Source organism: Dermacentor variabilis, chromosome 5, assembly GCF_050947875.1.
Source record: "Dermacentor variabilis isolate Ectoservices chromosome 5, ASM5094787v1, whole genome shotgun sequence".
Lineage (NCBI taxonomy): Eukaryota > Metazoa > Arthropoda > Arachnida > Ixodida > Ixodidae > Dermacentor > Dermacentor variabilis.
This window is the reverse complement of record NC_134572.1, coordinates 173,290,418-173,313,387: the sequence shown is the minus strand read 5'-3', so window position 1 is coordinate 173,313,387 and position 22,970 is coordinate 173,290,418. Positions and strand designations below refer to the sequence as shown.

General features: G+C 49.5%; 1 protein-coding gene across 1 annotated transcript in view; it reads left to right on the top strand.

Moving 5' to 3' along the window:
* Positions 1-22,970, top strand: part of LOC142583340 (phospholipid-transporting ATPase ABCA3-like) — a 122,418-nt gene that overhangs the window by 47,088 nt on the left and 52,360 nt on the right. The window contains exon 4 of the mRNA XM_075693761.1: positions 2,829-3,042. Within this exon, the coding sequence (XP_075549876.1) occupies positions 2,829-3,042 (214 nt within the window). The remainder of the gene's footprint in view (positions 1-2,828; positions 3,043-22,970) is intronic.

Here is a 22,970-nt window from a genome sequence, read left to right as displayed (position 1 = left end):
GCCTGACCTGTGGGTCTTGCGCGTTGCCTGAGCTAATGTTTCGCGTGATTCGATGCTGGTTGTGCGTTGAAAAGTAATTGAAATCAGGGAGACCCGACGGCTACAAGACCGATAAATTGTCTGGGCAAAGGTTGATTCCAACGCGGGTGGCCACGGTTAAGCGCGAGCAGATAATAGTTTTCTTCCGCATATACGTTTTTTTATAGAAATTCGAAACGCAGATTTTTGTTTTCTTTAACCAATTTAGAAAACTGCGCGAATAAGTATACAAAGTAACAGTAGGAAGGCTGTTACTGTCTATATTTCTTCAAGTACCATTCTTGATTGCCGTCATGCAGCTCTCAGCCAATAGCAGCCGTCTATCGGAATCTGCTAAATGACGAAATACGGCAGCCATTAGTGGCTTCGAAGACGGTGTGGAGAAGATTTCGTTTGAAAAGAGAGTGTTTTAGACAAAGGCGACTGCGCCCTCTGCTTGTTAGCTACACGCACCGCGTGCAGGCTATTTTCACAGCCGTGTAAGCCATCCGTAAATAGTGTGTTTCGATCAGCCCGAATGGTAGTTGGGGCCATAATAAGGAAAAATTGCTAAATCTTCGTTGCTAAACCAAATGTTCAGGCGAAGTAAACATGTGTGGATGACATACGGCCTTTGTAAAATTTGATTAACCTTTTAACAGCTTCCGCGGCCCTTGGTATGTGATTCTGCATGATGACGCAAGTCTGCTTTCTGTTTCTTCTTTTTTCCGATGACAATTATATCAACACTCCAGTCGCATCTGTAATAGATGTCGCCAAGAGGTTTCTGATCAAATCCAGCGGCCATATAATCGTCGGCGCGCGCCCTAGGCTATTGTGCGAGTTAATAAAGCACGCGAGCGATGCCGACGATCGTGGCTCAATGTGGCGCGCTTAGGAACTAAGCGGAGAGCAAGCGCGCCGTCTTCCGTCATGCGAAACGCCGTGAGGGGACAGGAGGGAGGGAGCGACGGAGGGGGGAGGGCTACGTGGAACTCCGTAAAACCCCTTAAACTTCATAAAGTAGCGCCACGCTTTGAAGAATGCCGCATCCTCCCCGTGCGCTCTGGCCGAGGCCGATGCCACGCCGCTTTTGGTCTGATGGCATCACGTGGGCCCTCGCGCCCGCTTCGTTTGTTTACAGTCGCGCCTCAGTGCCATTTTCGCTTGAGAAGCGCCTACTGTGAGGGGCTGTTCGCACTTACGTACAACGTAGCTTTAGACCTTTAGTTCGTTTTACAGCGTCTCAAACTTTAAAACAAAATGCATTAATTTGAATTTCGCTTTCTCTCCGAAATACAATAAAATTCCTTCAAGTTGGTGCAGCGGTTGTCATAAAAATAATTTCTACGTGTTACACGTGTTTCAACAGGCCACATTGCAGTTGTTTCCGAGATATAGCTCCCTCTTAAGAGTGTGTTTAGAACTGCCAAGGTCTCTGCGGCCGGACAAGCGCCAGCAGCGCTCCTAGAGAGAGTCGAGAGTGTCGGAGGCTTCGAGGAGAGACATGAAGTTCTTTAGGACTTGGTAACAATATATTATTTGGGTAGTTTAGCGGAAAATATTACACAGGCACAAACGAACTAAGTGGACAAGGACGGGCGCTTAGTAATCTCGTCACGGATACTTGAGCTTACGAAAAAGGACATGGGCGAAAGCGTTAGTGGCGCTGTCATCACACGACCTGGTAATCGCGCCAGATACAGTTAAATCTCGTTATAACGAAATGGCTTATAACGAAATAACACATTAATTTCCTTTCATTTCATTTACTTATGGAAGTGCAGGTGGGAGTTCAATCAATAAAACATGGAATCAAATACAAAGATACAAAGCCTCAAGGCCGGGTTCTACGCCATCTAGGTAACGCCTTTACCCCACCTTCCGTGTTGATGCTCACCTTTTCGCTCCATTGTCGCCATTCTCCTCCTCTTTACGGATCGTCTTTTTTTGTTTAGTATTTAGCGAACAGTGCACGCGGCGCCGGCAAACCAGAACTGTGATCGTGATGACCTCCGCTCAGCGACCCCGCTTCCTATGACTGATATTCACAGTCTCTGCTTCGCACAAATGACACGTGAAAACATTCACGCGACTAAGAAAATGACGATTCGACCTTGCGGATTGCGTACCACGTGATTACACGTAAGGCATCCGTGCCCGGTGGTGCTCCCTCGATCCGCCCAAAGCGCTTCGCGATCTGACGGGGTCACGTTTGCTCCAGCACCATTGCCCGCTCGAGGGCTGTTTCGTCCGCGCCGTCATCATTTGTCGTGCGAATGCTAGCTATGAAGTGATCCCATTGACGTCACATGTGATGTGCCTGATTCGTCCGGGATCACGTCCGTTGTGTGCATCCAGTTTTATCGGCACCACCGAAGTGTGAGGGAGGATGAGTCGCTGGCCGAGTATACCACGTGGACGGGTCGCGCATCCCCGAATGGAGACTTTTGCTTAAATTTTAACAAACAGCACTAAAGTTAAGCGACTTGGGCAGCACGCCCAACAAACTTCACACAGAGCAAATGTAGCACACAGGTATTTAGTTTTTTGAGCGCGCTGCAGTTTCATAATTCATATAATTTTAGCGTTCTGTTATGCAGTTATTTGCGCGGGCAATACGCGCCAATTTTTTTTCTTCCAGGGCTGTTGTAATTCATGGTGTGGGTTATAGGCGGTGGAGGGTTGTACGTGGAAAGTACAGCATCTGTCACTTAGGTGTGGTCAGCAGCAGTTCTCAAATGCGCATTTACTGAACTTAGAAATCGCGAATATTTTGTAACGCATCCTCTTTAAACGTATCATTGCAGCTTGGAAGAATGCGAGGCCGCCTGTGACCGGTTATGCATTATGGTTCAAGGAACGATGGCCTGCCTGGGCACATTACAGCACCTTAAGGATAAGTTCGGCAAAGGTTGCCGAATCCAATTCACGCTTCCCGACGATACCAAGGTCAAGTCACAGGAACTGATAAAGAACGTCGGTAATGCATTCCCAGGCATGATGGTCTTGAATACAAGTCCAGTAAGTACTTCCGTTACGTTATCGCTGAAATCGTGGTTCGCAAACACTGCGCTAGCACCGCTACTACACACGGCTAATACGAAACAATTCTAAATGTGCTTGGTTAACTTACTCGTATATGGTGTGCCTAACAGCCAACCAAATATTCAAGTCTTATCAAAGTTTCCATTATATTCTGCCAACGCTATTGGAAAATGTTTGTTTCCAGTATGGTCTCACACCAATACAGGCGATCCTATTTCCAACTTCCGCTCTTACAGATGACTCTGACGTTGCACAAACACCTTCGTACAATTATGAACCATGAAATGCTGTAAGCTCACGTTGTCGCCGACCTTCGAATGGCGTTGGGGCAAAAGCCTGAGCCGTTATAAGGGCACTCAAACAAGAACATCCGGGCCAGTTGCGAGAACAAAACAAGATCATCCGGGCAACCAGTCAGGACCGCATTACAATACGCTATTTGCTTCCCAAACAAGTTAAAAAAATATTGCTTTCGAGTTCTTCCAAATAATTGTTCACAATATCACTCAAGCTGTAACTGCTAGTACGCTGAAGCTTTATTTGTCAATTCCAATACGGGCGACGTTGAACAGGCAGAACAGGGCACTATATGCGTGATTGTCATCTTTTGGCCATGAGACAGAGTTGCCTCTGGTCTTTTCCATGCCAGCGGTTCGCAAGGTCCGCGGCGCGTCCGGTGAGGCGGCAGCGCCGGTGTCGTCCGGCAGCATCCGGCGCACCGCGGATGTCTGTTTGACAAAGACGGGACATACAATGAGGTTCTGTGTGTGAGAGGAAAATATTGCTCCTATAAGGACCAGTGCACAGTATCCTATAGTATCCTATAGTATCCTATAGCGTGGTGCGGTGTTGTGTGTTGAGGTGTGCCTGTTGTGAACGTGCGCTACACCCATTTTAATATTGTGGCTAGTATCCTCTCCAACCACTCTGCTTTTCATCACCAACCAACCTGCTTGGCCGGTAGCCATTTCCTGCTTCATCTACTCTAGATTATGGGGGAGCCGCCATTTCTTTGTAACAATCACACTTAGAGTTTTGGCTTACAACAAACTAGCAATTCATCAGTTTGGTTGTAACAAATCCAAATAACTGTGGACTGATTCAGGTGAAAGACGACCTTGAATGCGCTCAGTGCCGTGGAAAGACACCCCACACAAGTACCCCGAGAGCGAACTGCTAGCACTGCGATTCGTTGGAGTGTAGTGTCGTGACACTGATCTGCAGACTGAATCAGTGATACGTCGCGCCGTGTGAACCCAAGAATGAGCGATGGCTGTAGACCTTGGAGCACTAATTTCCACGTTTAGTGGATCCCGCCTGACGACAACTGTGAATTCATTGAGCTTCTTTCCTGAGACTTGAACAATTGGATGCCACGCTGTGCCTCCGATGCCTCGAATACAGAGGTAGGACGCATAAAAAAATAAATTTACAGCAATCGTGAACATAGTTTTTAATGTAAGCAAATAGCCTGACCAATGAGTAAACAAAAGAAGGAGATAGAGATAGATAGATAGATAGATAGATAGATAGATAGATAGATAGATAGATAGATAGATAGATAGATAGATAGATAGATAGATAGATAGATAGATAGAGAGAGAGAGAGAGAGAGAGCGAGATAGGGAGACGTTTTCCTCGTCGAGTACGACCACCAACCATCGACGTAACATTCGAGCACCTACGAACCACAATACAGCCGAGAGACCCAAAGACATCCATGCGCTTTAATGGCCCCTCACCAGGCTACATATGAAATTTCCGTTATACGCAGAAAATCGTTGCGTGCCCTCTAGGCAGCGTTCTACCACAAGGAGTTTTCAAATTGGTTCATTATTAGCAGATTTAAAAATGTTTGAAGTGTCGCAAACCCATCATTGCAGGAGGCGAGCTTCACTGCCAGTATAGGTATTCTCGCCAGTTGACCCCGTCTAGCCTCCGCCAGCAAAATTCGTTGCCTGCGTTCTCTCAGAGAGAAGCCGTATGGATCACTTGACGTACGAGTGACGGTCGCCGCCTCTTTTTCCCTCACTTGTATACTCCACGGCGCACTTCCGGTGATGGTTTTGCACGCGAGCCTGCGAGATGTTGCGCTTGCTTCGCTTCGCTCTGTGCACGATCCTGCAAGCTGTGCACGAGAACACCTGCGTTGTTGTCTGGCTGCTTCTGCGAAATGGATCCCTTATTGCGCGCATGTTTGGAGAGGCTCGCCTGGTTCATGGATCCTTATCACGATACACCAAGTTTTCGTGCCGCTCGCACCCAACTAGCGCTATGATAAGCCAACGCCCCATGAACACCCAGGTACACGCGAGCAGATCCAAGAGCATGATCGCGAACATGAACAGGGTAAGAAATTGCATAGTTTCGTTCTGTGCGTGCACGACTGCACTACGTGGGAAAAAGCAGGCGGAAAGGAAGTATATCTCTGTTGATACGGTACGAAGTAAAACAGGCACACAGACATTCGAGTTCTAGGTCTTAATATTTCTCTAAACTTGAATTCGTCTATTGAAGCAATCGATCAAACGAGTAACTGCCCTTGCCTCGAATAATACTCAAAGTCAAGAGCCATTGCGATTGTCATCACAGCACTGGGAATTCGCTAGGCGCACTTGTGCGTCTGACGTCGACTCTCCGGCTCGAAGCGCTGTGACCGCGCACAGGCGCATGGAGTTTGGTTTTATCTTTAAGCCGTTTTCGCGGCATGTAGTGGTGTAATACTTTGGAGAAACGATTGTTAGCGCGCATGTTAAGCACTGCGCTTGTCAACTCAATATGGCCAAACCTGGGGGCGGGCCCTTTAGCATGAGGGGTAACAGCCGGCCTAAAACGGAACACTGCTGTGGCTTGCTTGACGCTGGAAGGGTGCAATGCCCCATTCGCTTTTTCCCGGCAGATGCTGTTCTGGTGCAATAGCGACATCTCTCATTGTGAGCGCTGCACCCAGTTTTCCTGCCTTTCAGCGTGCACCTGGCCTTTTTGCGCACTTAGCCAACGGCACCATTGTTGCTTTCACAAACAGAGGTTACGTGATGAAGGAGGTGGAGCTTTTCGGCAAAACTTAGCATCACGGAACAAAACGCATCTGCGCCTGGCGCTCTGCGTTGACGCGTGCTGTCCACGACCAAAAGAGTTATAGAAAAGGTATGCATGTAACGGACAAATACCGTTAATACAAATACTTTAAGAAAGACGTTCGAGAATGGGAGGGTTCTCTTTTTGAATGCCTCGACAATACAAAAGAAGCGATGGCTCTGATGATGCTCCACTTAGGTTTTGAATTTTTTTGCGAATGGAATAATTAGCCGACTAAATTCAGACGATATCTTGAATAGGCTGCAAGAACGTGTATGCCACAATTTGCAAGGAATGATTGCGAAAGGGCTTGCTATAATTGTGTGAAACCTAAGGTTTTTACTATTACGGCACCGTGAATTACACTGCGCCTTTAACTGGAGCTTGCAGGCCCAAGTCGGCACGTCGTGAAATTTCAACCTCGCTGGTTTTAACGATTCGCTTGCGTCGTTGTAATTGCAAGCTTTTATCACAAATTTATTTCTCTTAATTTACGTGCCGAAAGAAAAATCTCATTATGAGGCATGCCATACTGGGGGCACCGGAATAATTTTGACCACCCGGGGCTCCTCCACGTGAAGCCACGTCTTAATACACCAGCGTATTTGCATATCGCCGTAGTGCAGATGAGAGTGCTACGGTTGGGAATCACATCCACGACCTCGTGCTCAGCAGCGCAATGCCATAGCCGCTAGGTCAACGCAGTAGGTCGTGATTTTCTTACAGAATATGCCAGCCAGACTCTACGTAGGGTAAGGAAACCACTGCCTGAACCCATTGCTTATTTACAGTGCCTTTCGTCACATCCGGAAGATATCATCATACTATATTTGAATAACTTTTTTGCCATCCTCACGTTTCGCGCCCTATTTCAATTAGGTGTTCCGGCTACATCTCCCGAAACCCTCTTTATATGCCTCATTGGTGGCATTACGTTGTTTTTAGTAGTTCTGCTATTGAAACTTAGGGTATAAAGGTAAGGTATTATGGTATTCAACGATAACAATGAACAGACAGTGTCAATACAGGGCCAGGAAATACTCCAGATAAAAGAACGAAATACTTTGATGTATGGAAGGTAATATATACATGGAAGCACAGGAAAATAAAATATGATACGAGAACAGAAATGCGGCTCAATCTGTTCTCCGTTCCTTTTCATTACCCCTTTCACCTTCCTTTTTGGTTCGTTCTGAGCTGCGCTACAAGCCTAAAAAGGAAATGCGAACATAATGAAACACAGAGCCCTATGGGGATACAATAGGTACGAGGTGCTCCGGGGTATGTGGAAAGGTGTAATGGTTTTAGGACTTACACTTGGAAATGTAGTTGTTTACTTGAAATAAGGGGTACAATCAGGACTCGATGGCACCCAAAGATCAGCGTGGCCGACTCGCATTGGGCGCTCATGAGAAGCTTACAAAGGAAGCTGTGCTGGGTGATATAGGCTGGATAAGTTTTCATTTGAGGCAACCTCAGAGTGAAATTGATTTTGAAGAATAACTAAGGAATATGGAAGAAAGTAAATAGGTTGCGAGAGTGTTCAGGTATTTGTAACGGAAAAGCAGTGGCTCACAATGGAGGAAAAGAACAAGGAAGCTTTCCAGCTGGCACGCAACCAGTATTGTAAGCAGCATGGCCAGAAAGAAAATCAAACGCGATGTCGGAGAAGAGAGGCTGATACAGTCTCGTGGCTAGCGGCAACGGAAAATAAGCCTTCTATGAGTAACTATGAGTAAGCAGGCTAACCCCGCCTGCGTCAACATCACCACTACCACCACCACCACCTTCTATGAGTAACTATGAGTAAGCAGGCTAACCTCGCCTGCTTCAACACCACCACCACCACCACCTGAGAAGTAAAACGAAATGATGACACCAACAATTGATGGTAACACAAGGATAAGCTCTTTTTGAAGCGAGAGCAGGATGCCTTAGAACGTGGAGCTGTAAGCGAGGCACATGAAGGAAGAAGAAGCAAGTGATTACTTCTGTAAAAGCTAGGAAAACGATGGAACATGCTTCATTAGAATGGGAAGATACCCAGCTCTCGGTTTAGGCTCCTCTGGCCTCCTGAGGCCCTTGGTTTCAGAGAAAACAGGGGGAAAGTAAACATGTCGGCAATAAAGATTAGAAAAAGGAGATTGGATGTTTGGTCCCAGAAAAGTAGGGAGACAACAAGTACGAAGGCGTAAAAAGGTAAAGTTCCCGACAGTGGTAAAGAAAGTTTCATGCTGAGAATTCATCTTTTTTTAAAGTATAGGTAGGACGTTAGGCAAGATATTGTCACAAGCTGTCATGAACCACGCCTGCCGCGCAGACAACCAGATGAAAAAAGAACGACGTTAGCCTAGCTGCCGCGAGGCCGCTCTTCAGCAACCACGCCTATCGACCAGATTCATCTGGTTCTGCATTAAACACCTCGTGTGTAACATTTGGTGGAGCTGTGCGGAGTAACTCGCACGACCTGCAACGGAGCCACCAGCACAAGAGCTACGCAGAAGCCATCGCGTCGCCGGACTTTCGCCATCGCACTCAATCATGGCCACAGAGCAAAATGCCCTCACCAGCAGTGCCTCGGCGAGCCCAGTCCCTATCCAGCACTACCGAGAGCCACGCGCGTTCTCGGCGAAGGCAGAGGAAGATGTGGATGAGTGGCTAACCCATTACGAAAGGGTAAGCCAATACAATAACTGGAACGCTGCCAGTCAGCTTAGGAACGTTGTTTTCTGCTTGTCTGGCACGGCGTTTGTATGGTATGACAACCACGCGGACATGCTAACTACATGGACATGCTTCGTTGAGGAATCAAAAAGTGTTTCCGTGGCTCAGACGCAAAGAGGAAACGTGCGGAACTCACATTAGCCCCGAGAGCTCAGGTACCCGGCGAGATTTGCACTACGTATATCGAAGAAAGTTTGAAGCTGTGCCGAACCGTCAACCCTTAAATGACAGAGGAAGATAAATTGGGGAACATGGTAAAGGAATAGCGGAAGACGTGTACAACTTCCTCATTGGTACAGAGAACTTGAACACTCTATCAGAACTGATACGGCACTGCCGTAGGTTCGAGGCGCTGAAGACTCGCCGAATTACACCAAAGTTTTCACGGTTGGCCAATGTAACGACTGTAGCAAGTGTTGACACGAGTCCTCGCTCCCAGACCTTTCATCCGCCATCCGCCAGATAGTCCGCGAGGAGCTCCAGACACATGACGAACAGGTACGTTATGCGGCGCCATGTTGCAGCTCCTCCGTTCTCCGACACACTCTTTGGGAACCCCCTTCGGCTACTTGGAACCACTCGGGGAACGTCGCGGATCTTAACGGCTCCAGAGACGAACCGCATTACATTACGACCGAACCACCACGCAATGATTCGCCCACGCAACTTTCGTCCACGAAGACTCGCCGCTACCTACGACTTTCAAGGGGAAGAGCCTCGTTACTCTCAACCGATGTCTTCGGCAGAATACTTCAATCCGCATTCTGAAGTTCGCCCTTCGCCAGTGTGTTACTGCTGCGGCATGCCTGGCCATATAGCTAGGTACTGTAGCCGACGCCGAGCAACAAACTACGGATCGTCAGCTCCGACTATGCGGTCTAGCGGTCGTACACTGCGCACTCATTGGCCAGGAGACTCCATTTCAGGAAGCCACTTTTGAGAGGACCGATGCACTGCCCAGGAGACCTACTTTGGAGAAGAAAGAACCCGGAACCGCTACCGCTCCCCTGCCTCCGACCGCACTTTGACCAGCCTTCCGAGCCTTCCGATAACCATCCCCTGGGCAGCGATTCACGTCACCATCGCCTCAGCGCCGTTTTGTGCCCTCCCCGCCGGGAAACTAGCCAGCGCGGCCAGTGGAGGTGAGGTCGCTGGAAAATGTGTGCTGCCGACTCAACTGCCTCCAACGATTTTCATGCTAAAGAATAAGGTTCATGTACTGATTGATGGGGTCTCTACAATGGCTTTAGTCGACACGGGAGCAACTGTCTCGGCCATGGGTGTGGGGTTAAAGGCCTTCTGGGACGCAAGGTTACGTTTCGTTGGAACCAGTGCACAAGTTTCCGTGGAGTCAGTGGTGAATCATTAAACCCGGTTTGTGTGCGTAACGTGGATGTGTCTTTGGGTGGGAAAGTTCTTAATGCAGAGTTTACTGTTCTTCCTCACTCCTCGCATGACGTGATTCTGGGGAATGACTTTTTGCAATTGTGTGGTGCGAATGTTGACTGCCGGACGGGAGAACTCAGTGTCGACACCAGTGTCTCACCTGTGCTCTTTGAATGTGAAGCTTGCCCGGAGAGTGTGTTGTACGTGTCTGAGGATACACTTGTGCCCGCTTTATCCGCGATGCGTGTTGCCGTCGCCTGTTCATCTCCGACTCCTATCTCGTTCGATGCTGCAGTGGAACCTGTACATCGGAACTGCCTCAAGAAAAATGTGTCAGTTCCGCACATCGTGGTCTCAGTGACCAATGGATGCGCGGGGCTGTGGGCGCTAAACTGTTTCACTGAAGTGGCAGTGCTACCTCAAGGCCTAAAGATTGCCACGTTTCAGGAAGACTCGGTGGCAGTACTTACAGAGCTCTCCAATGGAGGAGCAACGAATGTCTCAATCCCCGGGAGCTCGAAGATACTTTCCATGATTGATAAGTCACTCAGCGATCACGAGCGTCGACTTTTGAGGGCCCTGCTTACGAAACATACCTCGGTATTCGACTTTGCGCAACACGATGGCCCGCCATCAATTCCTGCGTCCAGAACTCGTCACCGCATCAACACAGGAGCCGCCCAGCCAATCCGACAAATACCCTATCGTGTATCCCCGTCAGGACGCAAGATAATCAGCGATCAGGTCCAAGAAATGCTATGCAAAGGCATCATTCGAGAATCATCTAGTCCTTGGGCAGCCCCCGTGATATTGGTGAAGAAGGAAGACGGTACGTGGCAGTTCTGTGTTGATTACCGCGTCGCCTAAATTCCGTTACTAAAAAAGATGTCTTTCCGCTCCCACGAATTGACGACGCCATCGACTGTCTCTTCGCGGCATCTTATTTTTCCTCTATTGATTTACGGTCAGGTTACTGGCAAATTCCTATACACAAGGACAACAGAGAAAAGACAGCATTTGTAACACCCGATGGACTATTCGAGTTTAACGTGATGCCTTTCGGGTTGTGTAACGCGCCCGCAACGTTCAAAAGGATCATGGACACAATATTACGCGGCTTAAAATGGGAAGTTTGCATGTGCTACTTAGACGACGTTGTGATCTTCGGGCGAACGTTTACTGAGCACAACAAACGTTTGGATTTGGTCTTGAACTGCTTGGAGAAAGCGGGTCTTGTGCTCAATTAATAAAAAATGCCGCTTTGGGGAACGACAAACTCTTGTGCTAGTAGGCCATCTGGTCGCTAAAGAAGGCATCCGTCCAGATCCACAAAAGAGTGCGGCCGTAGAAGCATTTAGAAGCAACTCTGTAGAAGCAACCGTAGAAGCAACTCTGTCAAGCAGGTAAGAAGTTTCTTGGGCTTGTGCTCCTGTTTTCGCCGATTCATTCTCCGGTTTCCTGACATGGCTCATCCCCTTACACGCCTTCTCCAAAAAGGCGTTCCCTTAGAGTGGACTGCAGATTGCGACTCATTATTTCGCCGGCTCAAGTTCCTGTTGACATCCCAACCAATTCTTCGCCACTTTGATCCTTCATCACCAACTAGATTCACACCGATGCCAGCGGCGTAGGCATCGGTGCTGTGCTAGTTCAGCGTGTTGGCGACAGTGAGCACGTGATCTCTTACGCTAGCCGGTCCTTGAGCCGCTCCGAGCTCAACTACACAGTCACCGAACAAGACTGTCTGGCGGTCATCTTCGCCGTGCAACGGTTTGGTTCGTATCTCTATGGGCACCCCTTCACTGTGATAACAGATCATCATTCGCTATGCTGGTTTGTGAATCTGCGGGATCCCTCAGGACGACTAGCGCGCTGGGCCCTCCGTCTACAGTAATACTCTTTCGTTATTTGCTACAAAAGTTGCCGGCGACATGCTGACGCTGATTGTCTCTCTCGGATGCAACTTCAAACAACCGAATGTGATGCGGACAATTTTGACGAATACATCGCTTTTGTGTCCCCGGAATTTCCAGATATGGGTACCGTCATATCTGAGTAGCACAAGGACGAGAGCTTACAACCGCTCTTCGCGGCAGCACAGGAGTCACCTGCAGGCAGTCGCTTTTACCTACGTGATGGTGGCGCGCTGTATAAGAGCTACTCGACCACCGGTGCACGCTATCTTTTAGTTGTCCCCAAGAACCTTCGCCACCAAGTATTACACGCCATGCACGATGACCCAACTTCCGGTCATCTTGGTTCCACACGTACACTCTACCGGGCTCAAGAACGCTTTTACTGGCCTAAGATGCGGAAAGATATCGAACGGTACGTCGCCAGCTGCTCTCAATGCCAGCGCTACAAGCGTCCGTCACAATCACCACACGGCCAGCTTCAACTAGTTCTCCCTTCTAGCGTCCCCTTTGAGCAAGTTGGTATAGATCTTCTGGGCCCTTTCCCGCGATCCTCCAAGGGTAATCGTTAGGTTATCGATTGCGTAGATCACCTTACCCGCTATTGTGAGACCGCCGCATTGCCGTCGACCACACCTACAGAAGTTTCTTCTTCTTGCTGGCTAACGTTATACTCCGACATGGACCTCCTCGCATAGTGATCAGCGATCGTAGGCGACAGCTTACCGCGGACGTGGTTGAAGAAATCCTTCGTCTGTGTTCATGTAGCTTCCGCCATTCTACGCCCTACCATCCGAAAACTAATGGTCTGGTCGAGTGCACAAACAGAACGCTTGCCAACATGCTGTCCATGTATGTCGATTCAGCACACAAGAATTGGGACAGTATCTAGCCTTTCATTACCTATGCCTTCAATACCGCGAGATACGAGACCACTGGTTACTCATCATTTTTCCTTCTTTATGCTCGTCCGCCGCGCTACACCCTCGACACCATATTTCCCTACTTCGCTCATGACAACGAATCAACTGATGAGATCCTATGTCGAGCAGAAGAACCGCGACGCCTCGCTAGGCTACGCACCCTAGCATAACAGGACCGGTCCAAGATACGCATGACGGGCGTCACCACCACGTTTACTTCGATCCTGGTGACCTTGTGTGGCTCTGGATACCGTTGAGGAAGCGTGGCTTGTGCCAGAAGTTTCTCGCCCACTACGTCGGCCCTTACGTTATTCTGGAGCGCCTCAGCGAAGTAAACTACCGCATTGCGCGTCTCACGAGCAGTGGACGACGCTCGGTCAAAGCTGAAGTGACACACGTCGCGCGTCTGAGGCGTTACAACCCACGAGATGACTGACTCGCCCGGCTGGCTTCGTCTGCCAGCGGGGAAAAATGTTACACACGATGTGTTTAATGCAGAACCCGATGAATCTGGTCGATAGGCGCGGTTGTTGAAGAGCGGCCTCGCGGCAGGTTGGCTAACGTCGTTCTTTCTTTCATCTGGTTGTCTGCGCGGCAGGCGTGGTTCATGACAGCTTGTGACAATATGAACAAGAATGTTTAAAGAGGAAAAAAAAACCGCTGCTTCTGAGGGGACCTAAGGCGAAGCAGTAGACAGGATGAGCGGTAACTAGCAACAGAGGTTTATAACCATGAAAGACAAAGCAGCAAAATGTCGCATCTGCGCGCAATGTGCCTTGACATGCTGAAGAAGAAGATGAAACACACGTTGCAGAAAGCACCCTAGATGACCATGCAAATTGCCAAGGGGCAAAAAACAACTATCACAGGTTAATGAAAAACTGGTTTCTTTATCTAGGAGTGCCACCTAAGGCTCACTAACACACGTGCCTAGGCCAAGTCTGCACGTGTGTGCCGCTTCCCTAATTTCTCGCTCAAGTCTAGTCCCCCCATCCTACAATGATGGCTAGATTGAATTTCCTGTGATAATCGAACCTGTGATGGTCGCGTTTTTTGCCCCTTGGCACTTTTCTTCGTCATCTATAGTGCTTTCTGCCACGTTTCTTTCATCTTGTTTCTCAGTATGTCAAGAGACGCGGCCCGCAGATGCGACATTTTGCTGCTATGTGTTTCGTGGTAATAAACCTCAGTTCCTAGTTACCGCTCGTCTTGTCAACTCCTTCGTCTGAAGTCGGGGTTCTTTTTCTTTAAATATGTCCGACCATCTGGCCCAAAGTTCCCCCCTCTTGAACATGGACAAGAGCTTGGTGGCGCAACCAACCGACTGGTTTCAAAGGCGATGCCATATCATCCATACAGTATATGCTGCGCTGACCTCCATTCAGAATTTTTGTTTCACATAATCGACATTTTGCTGCACAATGAAGTCACTTACTTTCGTGCTGGAATGTACATATCAGGAACACGATGCATGATAGAAGGTATAACTATCTGTCCTTCTGCTCTCAGGCCTATGTTTATGTCCACTGCAGTATATACTCCCTGTGATCTTCGATTACCCCTGTCTTGTGCCGGTGCGCTAACGCTGACACACGCGCGCGTCTTGGCTCACTATTTTCCGCCTTGGTAGACATCGTTTCGTATAATTATGAGGCAGCCAGAGCAGCGATAGTTGTCTAGAGGTGTTTTCTATGCTCGTGCCGCACTTCGACTTGTACGATCTATCGTGAACCGTTTGCGCATGCGCGAGGCGCGTGGTGACGAGCTTTCGGGCACCGGCACGCGTACGTGTAGTTTGGCCTTTATTGCGGCAAATTTCCTCATTTCATCGCGCCACGTACAGTTCTATGCCGTCCACGACTACACTTCCCTTTCCGCGGCACCCCTCTGTAACTCATTATAATAGACCACCAGTTCTTTATGCCCTGCGCAGCACCTAGCCCAACTAGTTTAATTTTCTGTTCTTGAAGGGGTCCTGAACCACCTCTTGGTATTGGTGAAAAAAAAAGCATGCGTGATGCATCAGTCTGCGAATAGCGTACGCTGCTGTGAACATCTCAAATTTTGCAGTCGAGGGTGGTTCGTGGAGCTCGCAAGCGGAACGCGACCTCAACTTTTTCTGAAATGCTCTTTTTTCAACAGAAGCCAGCTCCTCACTTTCTTCTGGACGATTTATTTCGTAATATGGCAGATTCCCGTACGCGGCTCTTACTAGCCAATAGCTGACATCAATCAAGAAGGGTGTTTAGATGAGCGCGCTTCTTCATACTGTTACTCTGAATATTTATTTACATATTTAATGAAACAGGTTGAAGTAAGCGAAGTTCTGCTTTCGAATTTTCATAAATTGAAATTCCATCGGTCATGATTGGCCACACTCGGCCGCGTTCGCTTACGTAGGAATTAAAGTTCGGCCACCCTGCTTATCAGTGTCACAGACATCGGGTCTCACTAGTTCTGACTTGCTTTGCACACTCAAACATCCTTGAACCACGCATAACTGAAAGGAAATGATAAAATGCCAGAATGTGTTGTCAGATGTTCATGGGAATGAAGCGTCCATGATTTATGGTTATATAATCCACATGCTTTTGGTGGTTTGAGTAGACACTATAATTTTAAATTGTCAAAGAAAATCTCAATAACCAGAAAGCGGTGCTGCCTGGCGGTGAAATCTGGTTACTTGGAATGTTGTGTTTATTTGTAAGTCGGCTGCTATTAAATACAGCCTACCTATTGTTTAATATTGCACTTCGTATATTATTGCACGCTTGCGGCGCTCGCGTTTCACAGTGCCTGGAGCAGCACATGCTTTTGTATGATTGCGAAATTGGGAGTAAGTATTCAGAGTTGTCTCGTCTCCCTGTGAGATGTAAAAGGCCATTGACTAGTGCCGTAGGTGAGCGGCAGCCCTACAATTTTATCATGCGTGTGGCTACGGCAACAGGTTGAACCCTATGATAAGTAAAAGCGTCGTTTTACTTTCGAGAACTGAAGTTGGCTTGGCTAAAACCACTCTTGAGCGATTTTTCGCCAAGGCGGTTGGTCAAGAGCCACGTAGTAACGTAGCTATTATTGTAGAAATAATCCTATTTTCCGGAAAAAAATGAATCGCATCAACATCCGGCTTAATAAGCGCAATAAACACTTTCACTCAGCTACGGCAGCACTTGTCGTCTGCCTCCCACAAATCCTGGCGTATGATCGCTATCGCGCTCTCTTATCGCTGTGTTAGCATGATTTCACTGCAGATGGAAAAATGCTGATAAATATACGTTCCACGGCGTTTTTCGCGGAATCAGTGCATGATTGTTACCACTACCGGTAAGCTTAGCATTGCATGAAAAAAGAATGGTTACAATGAAAATTGCTAGTCAGTCTCTTTAAGATGAGGCCACCTGAATGGTTGCCAGCGCGCGCTCACTCCAGGCCGCTCCTGGTCTTGGTTTACATTGCTTCGCATGGAGCCTTTGGTAGCGCTTCATATTGTGCAAGTTGGATGGGGCTGCTATCTGTCGGTCAAGCTGGTGCAGGATGAAACTAGTCCGCACCACGCAGCACGGACAGACAGGAACATTTCAGCGCGAGCGGGCACTGAAGCCCTGAGGTGCACGATGCAAACGCTGCTCATACGCACTACAGTCGCATGTAGCTGTGGTCTGCAGCGTAGCGTAGATACCAATGCCGCCTCAGGGTGCCGCGTCGAGTCCGCGAGCTGAGAGCATTGCGGCTCGGTGATGACAACAGCTTTTGGCGCATCGTAGGCACCAAAATCGGAAGTAGCAGCGTATGCTTCATCCAAAATCAAAATTTTGCGGCACGCCACGGTGACGTTCAGTCGGCGGAGCGTTGTGGGCACACCCCGCTCCGCCGTAGCCTTCGCAGTGCAAGTCATTGAAGCAGGAGCGGAAGCACCGCGTAAAGGACGTTTTACTGCCAATAAATCCTCTCCTGCTGAACCCATGGAAGTACATTTTGCGGCAAGGTATTCCTGAACTAGTCTATTTTGACGTCAAATGCATTGCTCTAGTTCGATAAGAAGTGGTTCCGGGAGCCCTTTAGTGTCACCTTGAATGTAGGCTACACCAGTTTGCACACTAATTCACACTGCTGTAGTCCTGTCTCTTAACATCCCGCCTACATTTTGAGGCGAAACCATCAAATGGCTCATTGAGCGAAAAACCCGCGACCGGCGTCTTAGCAGCCCAATTGCCTATTGGCTGCAACGCTACATCAGTGCGCTACGGAGTTCCAATTGGCTGCGACGCCAAGGCATGAGCTTGCCTCGAAGGCACACATCGGACGAAACAGAACATCAGTGCGCCGGCTCTTGCGTGAGGGGAGAGATAATCGCCGCGACGCTACGTTACCCTTTCTATCGCTCTCTCGCTGAACACGCCTTTGTTATTGGCGCGTTTCTTGTGTGCGCAAGCTCTTTCCTGCGTTTTAATTGAGCGTCGGCCACGGAGCAAGAAAGCGGCCTTGTCAAGGCCAAATCGAAATGCGCCAAGCGTGTCCATGCGCTCGATTGCCCGCGAGGAGATAACTCGAAGGATCACTCCGCGGCGTTTCATTGGACAATAGTGCATTAATGCTTTCGCATTCACAACTCATAAGAAGTGCTTTAGTGTTCTCGCTGTTCTTCTAAAGCTAAAGCTTTACTACGGCAGCCAGCGCGCATTTTGGCTCGTCGCGCCGTATGCCGTGGCCACGATCGCCCTTGAGCCGTCGTAGCCTAGCAACTCCGCAGCAACAGATGGGGCCGCCGTCGGCACTGCTACCGTCGCCGCTCGCTTCACCAGATATACCTCCGCTGCGATAGAGGGAGAGGAGGTGTCGCCTGGTAGGGATATATATATATATATATATATATGTATGCGCGCTTCGCATCAGTATAGTTAGTCGTTCTGGCGAGCGCGACAGAGACGCAACAACGCAGAACGAAGCGATGAAGCGACAACGCGCTCAAGAGACGCCAGAAGAACGCGCCGCATGACTCGAGAAGCCTCTTAACGAAGACGCGGCTAGAAGTCGTGCCACGTCCCGGAGTGACTCTTCACCTGCGGAAGAGACCGCGTTCTTTGAGTTCTCGAGAGCGTCGGAATGAGGCGCTACGTAGACGACGTGCCGAGGAAACGGAGGAAGAACGTGCAAGAAGACTCGAGACCACAAGCGTAGCCATGCAGTTCTTGCTTTCGCAATTCAACTAGAGTTAGCCAGGGCTAAACCACAGGCAATTTTAACGCGACAGCGTTAAGGAGCTCGTGTCGCAGAAAAGCCGGTGCGTTGGCATCGGTGTCGGCGTCGGCGGCGTTGGCCATGAGCGGTAAATCCCAGCAGGCACTTGAATAAACAACAACTTGCAAGATGGGCTGAGTGAGAATTGAACCAGGGTCTCCGGAGTGTGAGACGGAGACACTACCACTGAGCCATGAGCTTTTACTTTCTTTATTGTCTCAGCCACGAGTTCGATGCTTCAACGGTACAAAAGCGCCTCTAGTGAATGCGGTGTTGCCTTAGAAACTAGCTGTTTCTAAGGCTCAGGCGTGCGCCGCTTGCTCAGGCGCACGTTTCGTGGCCGCGCCGAACGCTGTGTTGCTCGACGGTCACCGCGTCCGATGCGGGGCGCCTCGTAAGTGATCGCTGCGCCGTAGCCCATTGTCTTACACCCCTTGGTGGGTCGACGGGAACGCTGTCGCGTTCCACTCTTGAAGGCGAAGCTTAAGCGTCCTCCAATTTTTTTTTTATTCCATCGCTCGCTGCACGCTCCTTAACGTCTTCTAAAGCTTCTATGTTAAACTCCAACTTTCTGCCCTAACCCCCGTATCCAGAAATGTATCTTAACTTGAAGCCCACGCTTAACTTCATTTAAAGGACGCCTGTCGTGACGACCAAGGAAACGCTATGAGCGTCTTGGGCAAGTTCACGCGAGGCGTCATTTATATCAAGTCAAGCATGGGCTTCAAGTTAAGATGCATTTCTGAATACGGGGGTAAATGTCAGTGCAGGCAGAATCCAAGGAGTGTAGAATTTTCATTATCGATCATATATATAGCGGTAAGCTGCAGGGCATGAGTTGCTAATGCGGGCCGTGTGCGCTCAAACCCATGTTTATGCTTCTGTATATATAGTTCTTCTGATCAGGATGCCCTGCACGTAAATAACCTAAATACAATTACTCTTGCACGAACTGCAGAGGCTGACGGCCAAGAATGAATCCTTGTTCTCTCGCAAGGCTATTGGACATAACCTTTGTCCCTCTGCATGATATTGTCACGTGGTCGTGACGTCAAAGAACACAGTAGCAATACTGTGAAACACAAAACTAACTTTTATTGGGCGAACCTGTGCCCACAAAAGAGGCTACACTTATAGCACAACGATAGCGGCGAACACGGTCGGCGATCGTCGAAAATCTGATCAGCGGGTAAAGCGCGTCGGCTTTTATAGATCAGCCGTCGAATGTTCCAGATTAACCGATGAGACCCGCGTGTCTTCCACAAAGTTCTACACTATTCGCGTAACGCGATAAAATCAGATAACACAAAGTTCGGCGACAACAGACAGCGGATAGAAGCATCGAAAACTTTCCAGAAACTTCTTTTACATGCAGGCGCGTCCTGCGCTGCACGATAACATTTGTTAGGCGGCCAAACGTGGCCGCCCGATAAAGATAAGTACACGTGTCATTACCCCCCCCCCCCCTTAAAAAGCATCGACCCGATGCTGCAAACAAACGAAAGTAATAAATAAGCACTCGTAGCAAAGAAAACAACAAAATAAGGGAAGTTCGTTAGCGTCCGTAAAACGGTTTAAGACGCACCACGTGGACCACTTCAGGTCGTGCGCGGCGCCGCTGTGAATGCGAAATGCCGTCTGGCACGACCTCATAGTCCAATGCGCCAATACGTCGGATGACCTTGTAGGGTCCGAAATAGCGTCGCAGTAGTTTCTCACTCAGTCCTCGTCGGCGTATCGGGGTCCATACCCAAACACGGTCGCCGGGCTGGTACTCCACGAAGCGTCGTCGGAGGTTGTGGTGTCGGCTGTCGGTACGCTGCTGGTTTTTGATCCGTAGGCGGGCGAGTTGTCGGGCTTCTTCGGCGCGCTGGAGATAGGTAGCGACGTGAAGATTCTCTTCGTCAGTGACGTGCGGCAACATGGCGTCGAGCGTCGTCGTCGGGTTCCTGCCGTAAACCAACTTGAACGGCGTGATCTGTGTTGTTTCTTGCACCGCCGTGTTGTAAGCGAATGTTACGTACGGCAGGACGGCATCCCACGTCTTGTGTTCGACGTCGACGTACATCGCTAGCATGTCGGCGAGGTTCTTATTCAGCCGCTCCGTAAGACCATTCGTCTGCGGGTGGTAGGCCGTTGTCCTCCTGTGCCTTGTCTGACTGTAGTTCAGAATGGCTTGAGTGAGCTCCGCTGTAAAGGCCGTTCCTCTGTCGGTGATGAGGACTTCTGGGGCGCCATGTCGCAGCAGGATGTTTTCGACAAAGAATTTTGCGACTTCGGCTGCGCTACCTTTCGGCAATGCTTTAGTTTCAGCGAAGCGGGTGAGGTAGTCCGTCGCCACGACGATCCACTTATTTCCGGTTGTTGACGTCGGAAAGGGTCCCAGCAAGTCCATCCCGATCTGCTGGAATGGTCGGCAAGGAGGCTCAATTGGCTGTAGTAATCCGGCTGGCTTTGTCGGCGGTGTCTTGCGTCGCTGACAGTCTCGGCATGTTCTGACATAACGGGCGACGTCGGCGGTCAGGTGCGGCCAATAATACTTTTCTTGTATCCTCGATAGTGTCCGGGAAAATCCTAGGTGTCCAGAGGTCGGATCGTCATGTAGGGCGTGCAATACTTCTGGACGAAGTCCTGACGGGACAACAAGAAGGTAGTTGGCGCGGACTGGTGAAAAGTTCTTCTTCACGAGTAGATTGTTTTGAAGCGTGAAGGAAGATAATCCGCGCTTAAACGCCCTGGGGACAACGTCGGTGTGCCCTTCCAAATATTCGACGAGGCCTTTTAGCTCCGCGTCTGCCCGTTGCTGTGCAGCGAAGTCTTCCGCGCTTATCATTCCAAGGAATGCGTCGTCATTCTCGTCGTCTTGCGGCGGCGGGTCAATGGGGGCGCGTGATAGGCAGTCGGCATCGGAGTGTTTTCGTCCGGACTTGTAGGTTACAGTGATGTCGTATTCTTGTAGGCTGAGGCTCCACCGCGCCAGTCGTCCCGAAGGATCCTTTATATTCGCTAGCCAACATAACGCGTGATGGTCACTGACAACTTTGAATGGCCTGCCATAAAGATAAGGGCGAAATTTAGCTGTAGCCCAAATGATGGCGAGGCATTCCTTTTCGGTCGTAGAATAGTTGCCTTCCGCTTTTGACAGCGACCGGCTAGCGTAAGCTATCACCTGTTCGACTGCGTTTCTCCTCTGGACTAGAACGGCACCGAGGCCTAGGCTACTGGCGTCAGTATGGATTTCTGTATCGGCGTACTCGTCGAAGTGCGCAAGTACCGGCGGCGACTGCATGCGTCGTTTGAGTTCTTCAAATGCGTCGGCCTGCGGCGTTCCCCACTTGAACTCAACATCACATTTAGTTAGACGTGTCAACGGCTCGGCGATGCGTGAAAAGTCCTTGACAAAGCGCCTGTAGTAGGCACACATGCCAAGGAATCTACGCACTGCTTTCTTGTCGATGGGTTGCGGGAACTGTGCGATTGCAGCTGTCTTTTGCGGGTCTGGACGGACACCAGATTTGCTGATTACGTGGCCTAGGAACAGAAGCTCATCGTAAGCGAAGCGGCATTTTTCCGGCTTCAGAGTAAGCCCTGACGACTTGATGGCTTCTAGTACTGTCGCAAGCCGCTTGAGGTGGTCGTCGAAATTTCCGGCGAAGACGACGACGTCATCGAAGTAAACGAGACAGGTCTGCCACTTCAATCCTGCTAATACCGTGTCCATGACGCGCTGGAACGTTGCAGGCGCCGAGCACAGTCCGAATGGCATAACCTTGAACTCGTAGAGGCCGTCTGGCGTGATGAAGGCGGTCTTTTCGCGATCTCTTTCGTCGACTTCTATTGGCCAGTAGCCAGACTTGAGGTCCATCGATGAGAAGTATTTAGCATTGCAGAGCCGATCCAATGCTTCGTCTATCCGTGGGAGGGGGTATACGTCTTTCTTCGTGATTTTGTTCAATGACGATAATCGACGCAGAAACGTAGGGTTCCGTCCTTTTTCTTAACTAAAACTACTGGAGAAGCCCACGGGCTTTTCGACGGCTGGATGATGTCGTCGCGCAGCATTTCGTCGACTTGGTGTCTTATAGCTTCGCGTTCTCGCGTCGAAACTCTGTAAGGGCTTTGGCGGAGTGGTCGAGCGCACTCTTCGGTTATTATGCGATGCTTTGCGACTGGGGTTTGTCGAATCCTCGATGACGTCGAAAAGCAGTCTTTGTATCGTCGAAGCAGACTTCTGAGCTGCTGTTGCTTCTTAATCACGGGGAGACTTGGATTTATGTCGAAGTCTGGCTCGGGAACTACGGTCGTCGGGGTAGATGCGACAGAATCGGAGAGGACAAACGCATCGCTGGTTTTCTGGATTTCCTCGATGTATGCGATCGTCGTGCCCTTGTTGATGTGCTTGAACTCCTGGCTGAAGTTTGTCAGCAACACCTTCGTGTTTCCTCCGTGCAGTCGAGCGATCCCTCTTGCGACGCAAATTTCACGGTCGAGCAGTAGACGTTGGTCGCCTTCGATGACGCCTTCTACGTCAGCGGGTGTTTCGGTGCCGACCGAAATGACAATGCTGTAGCGAGGCGGCATGCTCACTTGATCTTCGAGCACCCTCAAGGCGTGGTGACTACGAGGGCTCTCCGGCGGTATC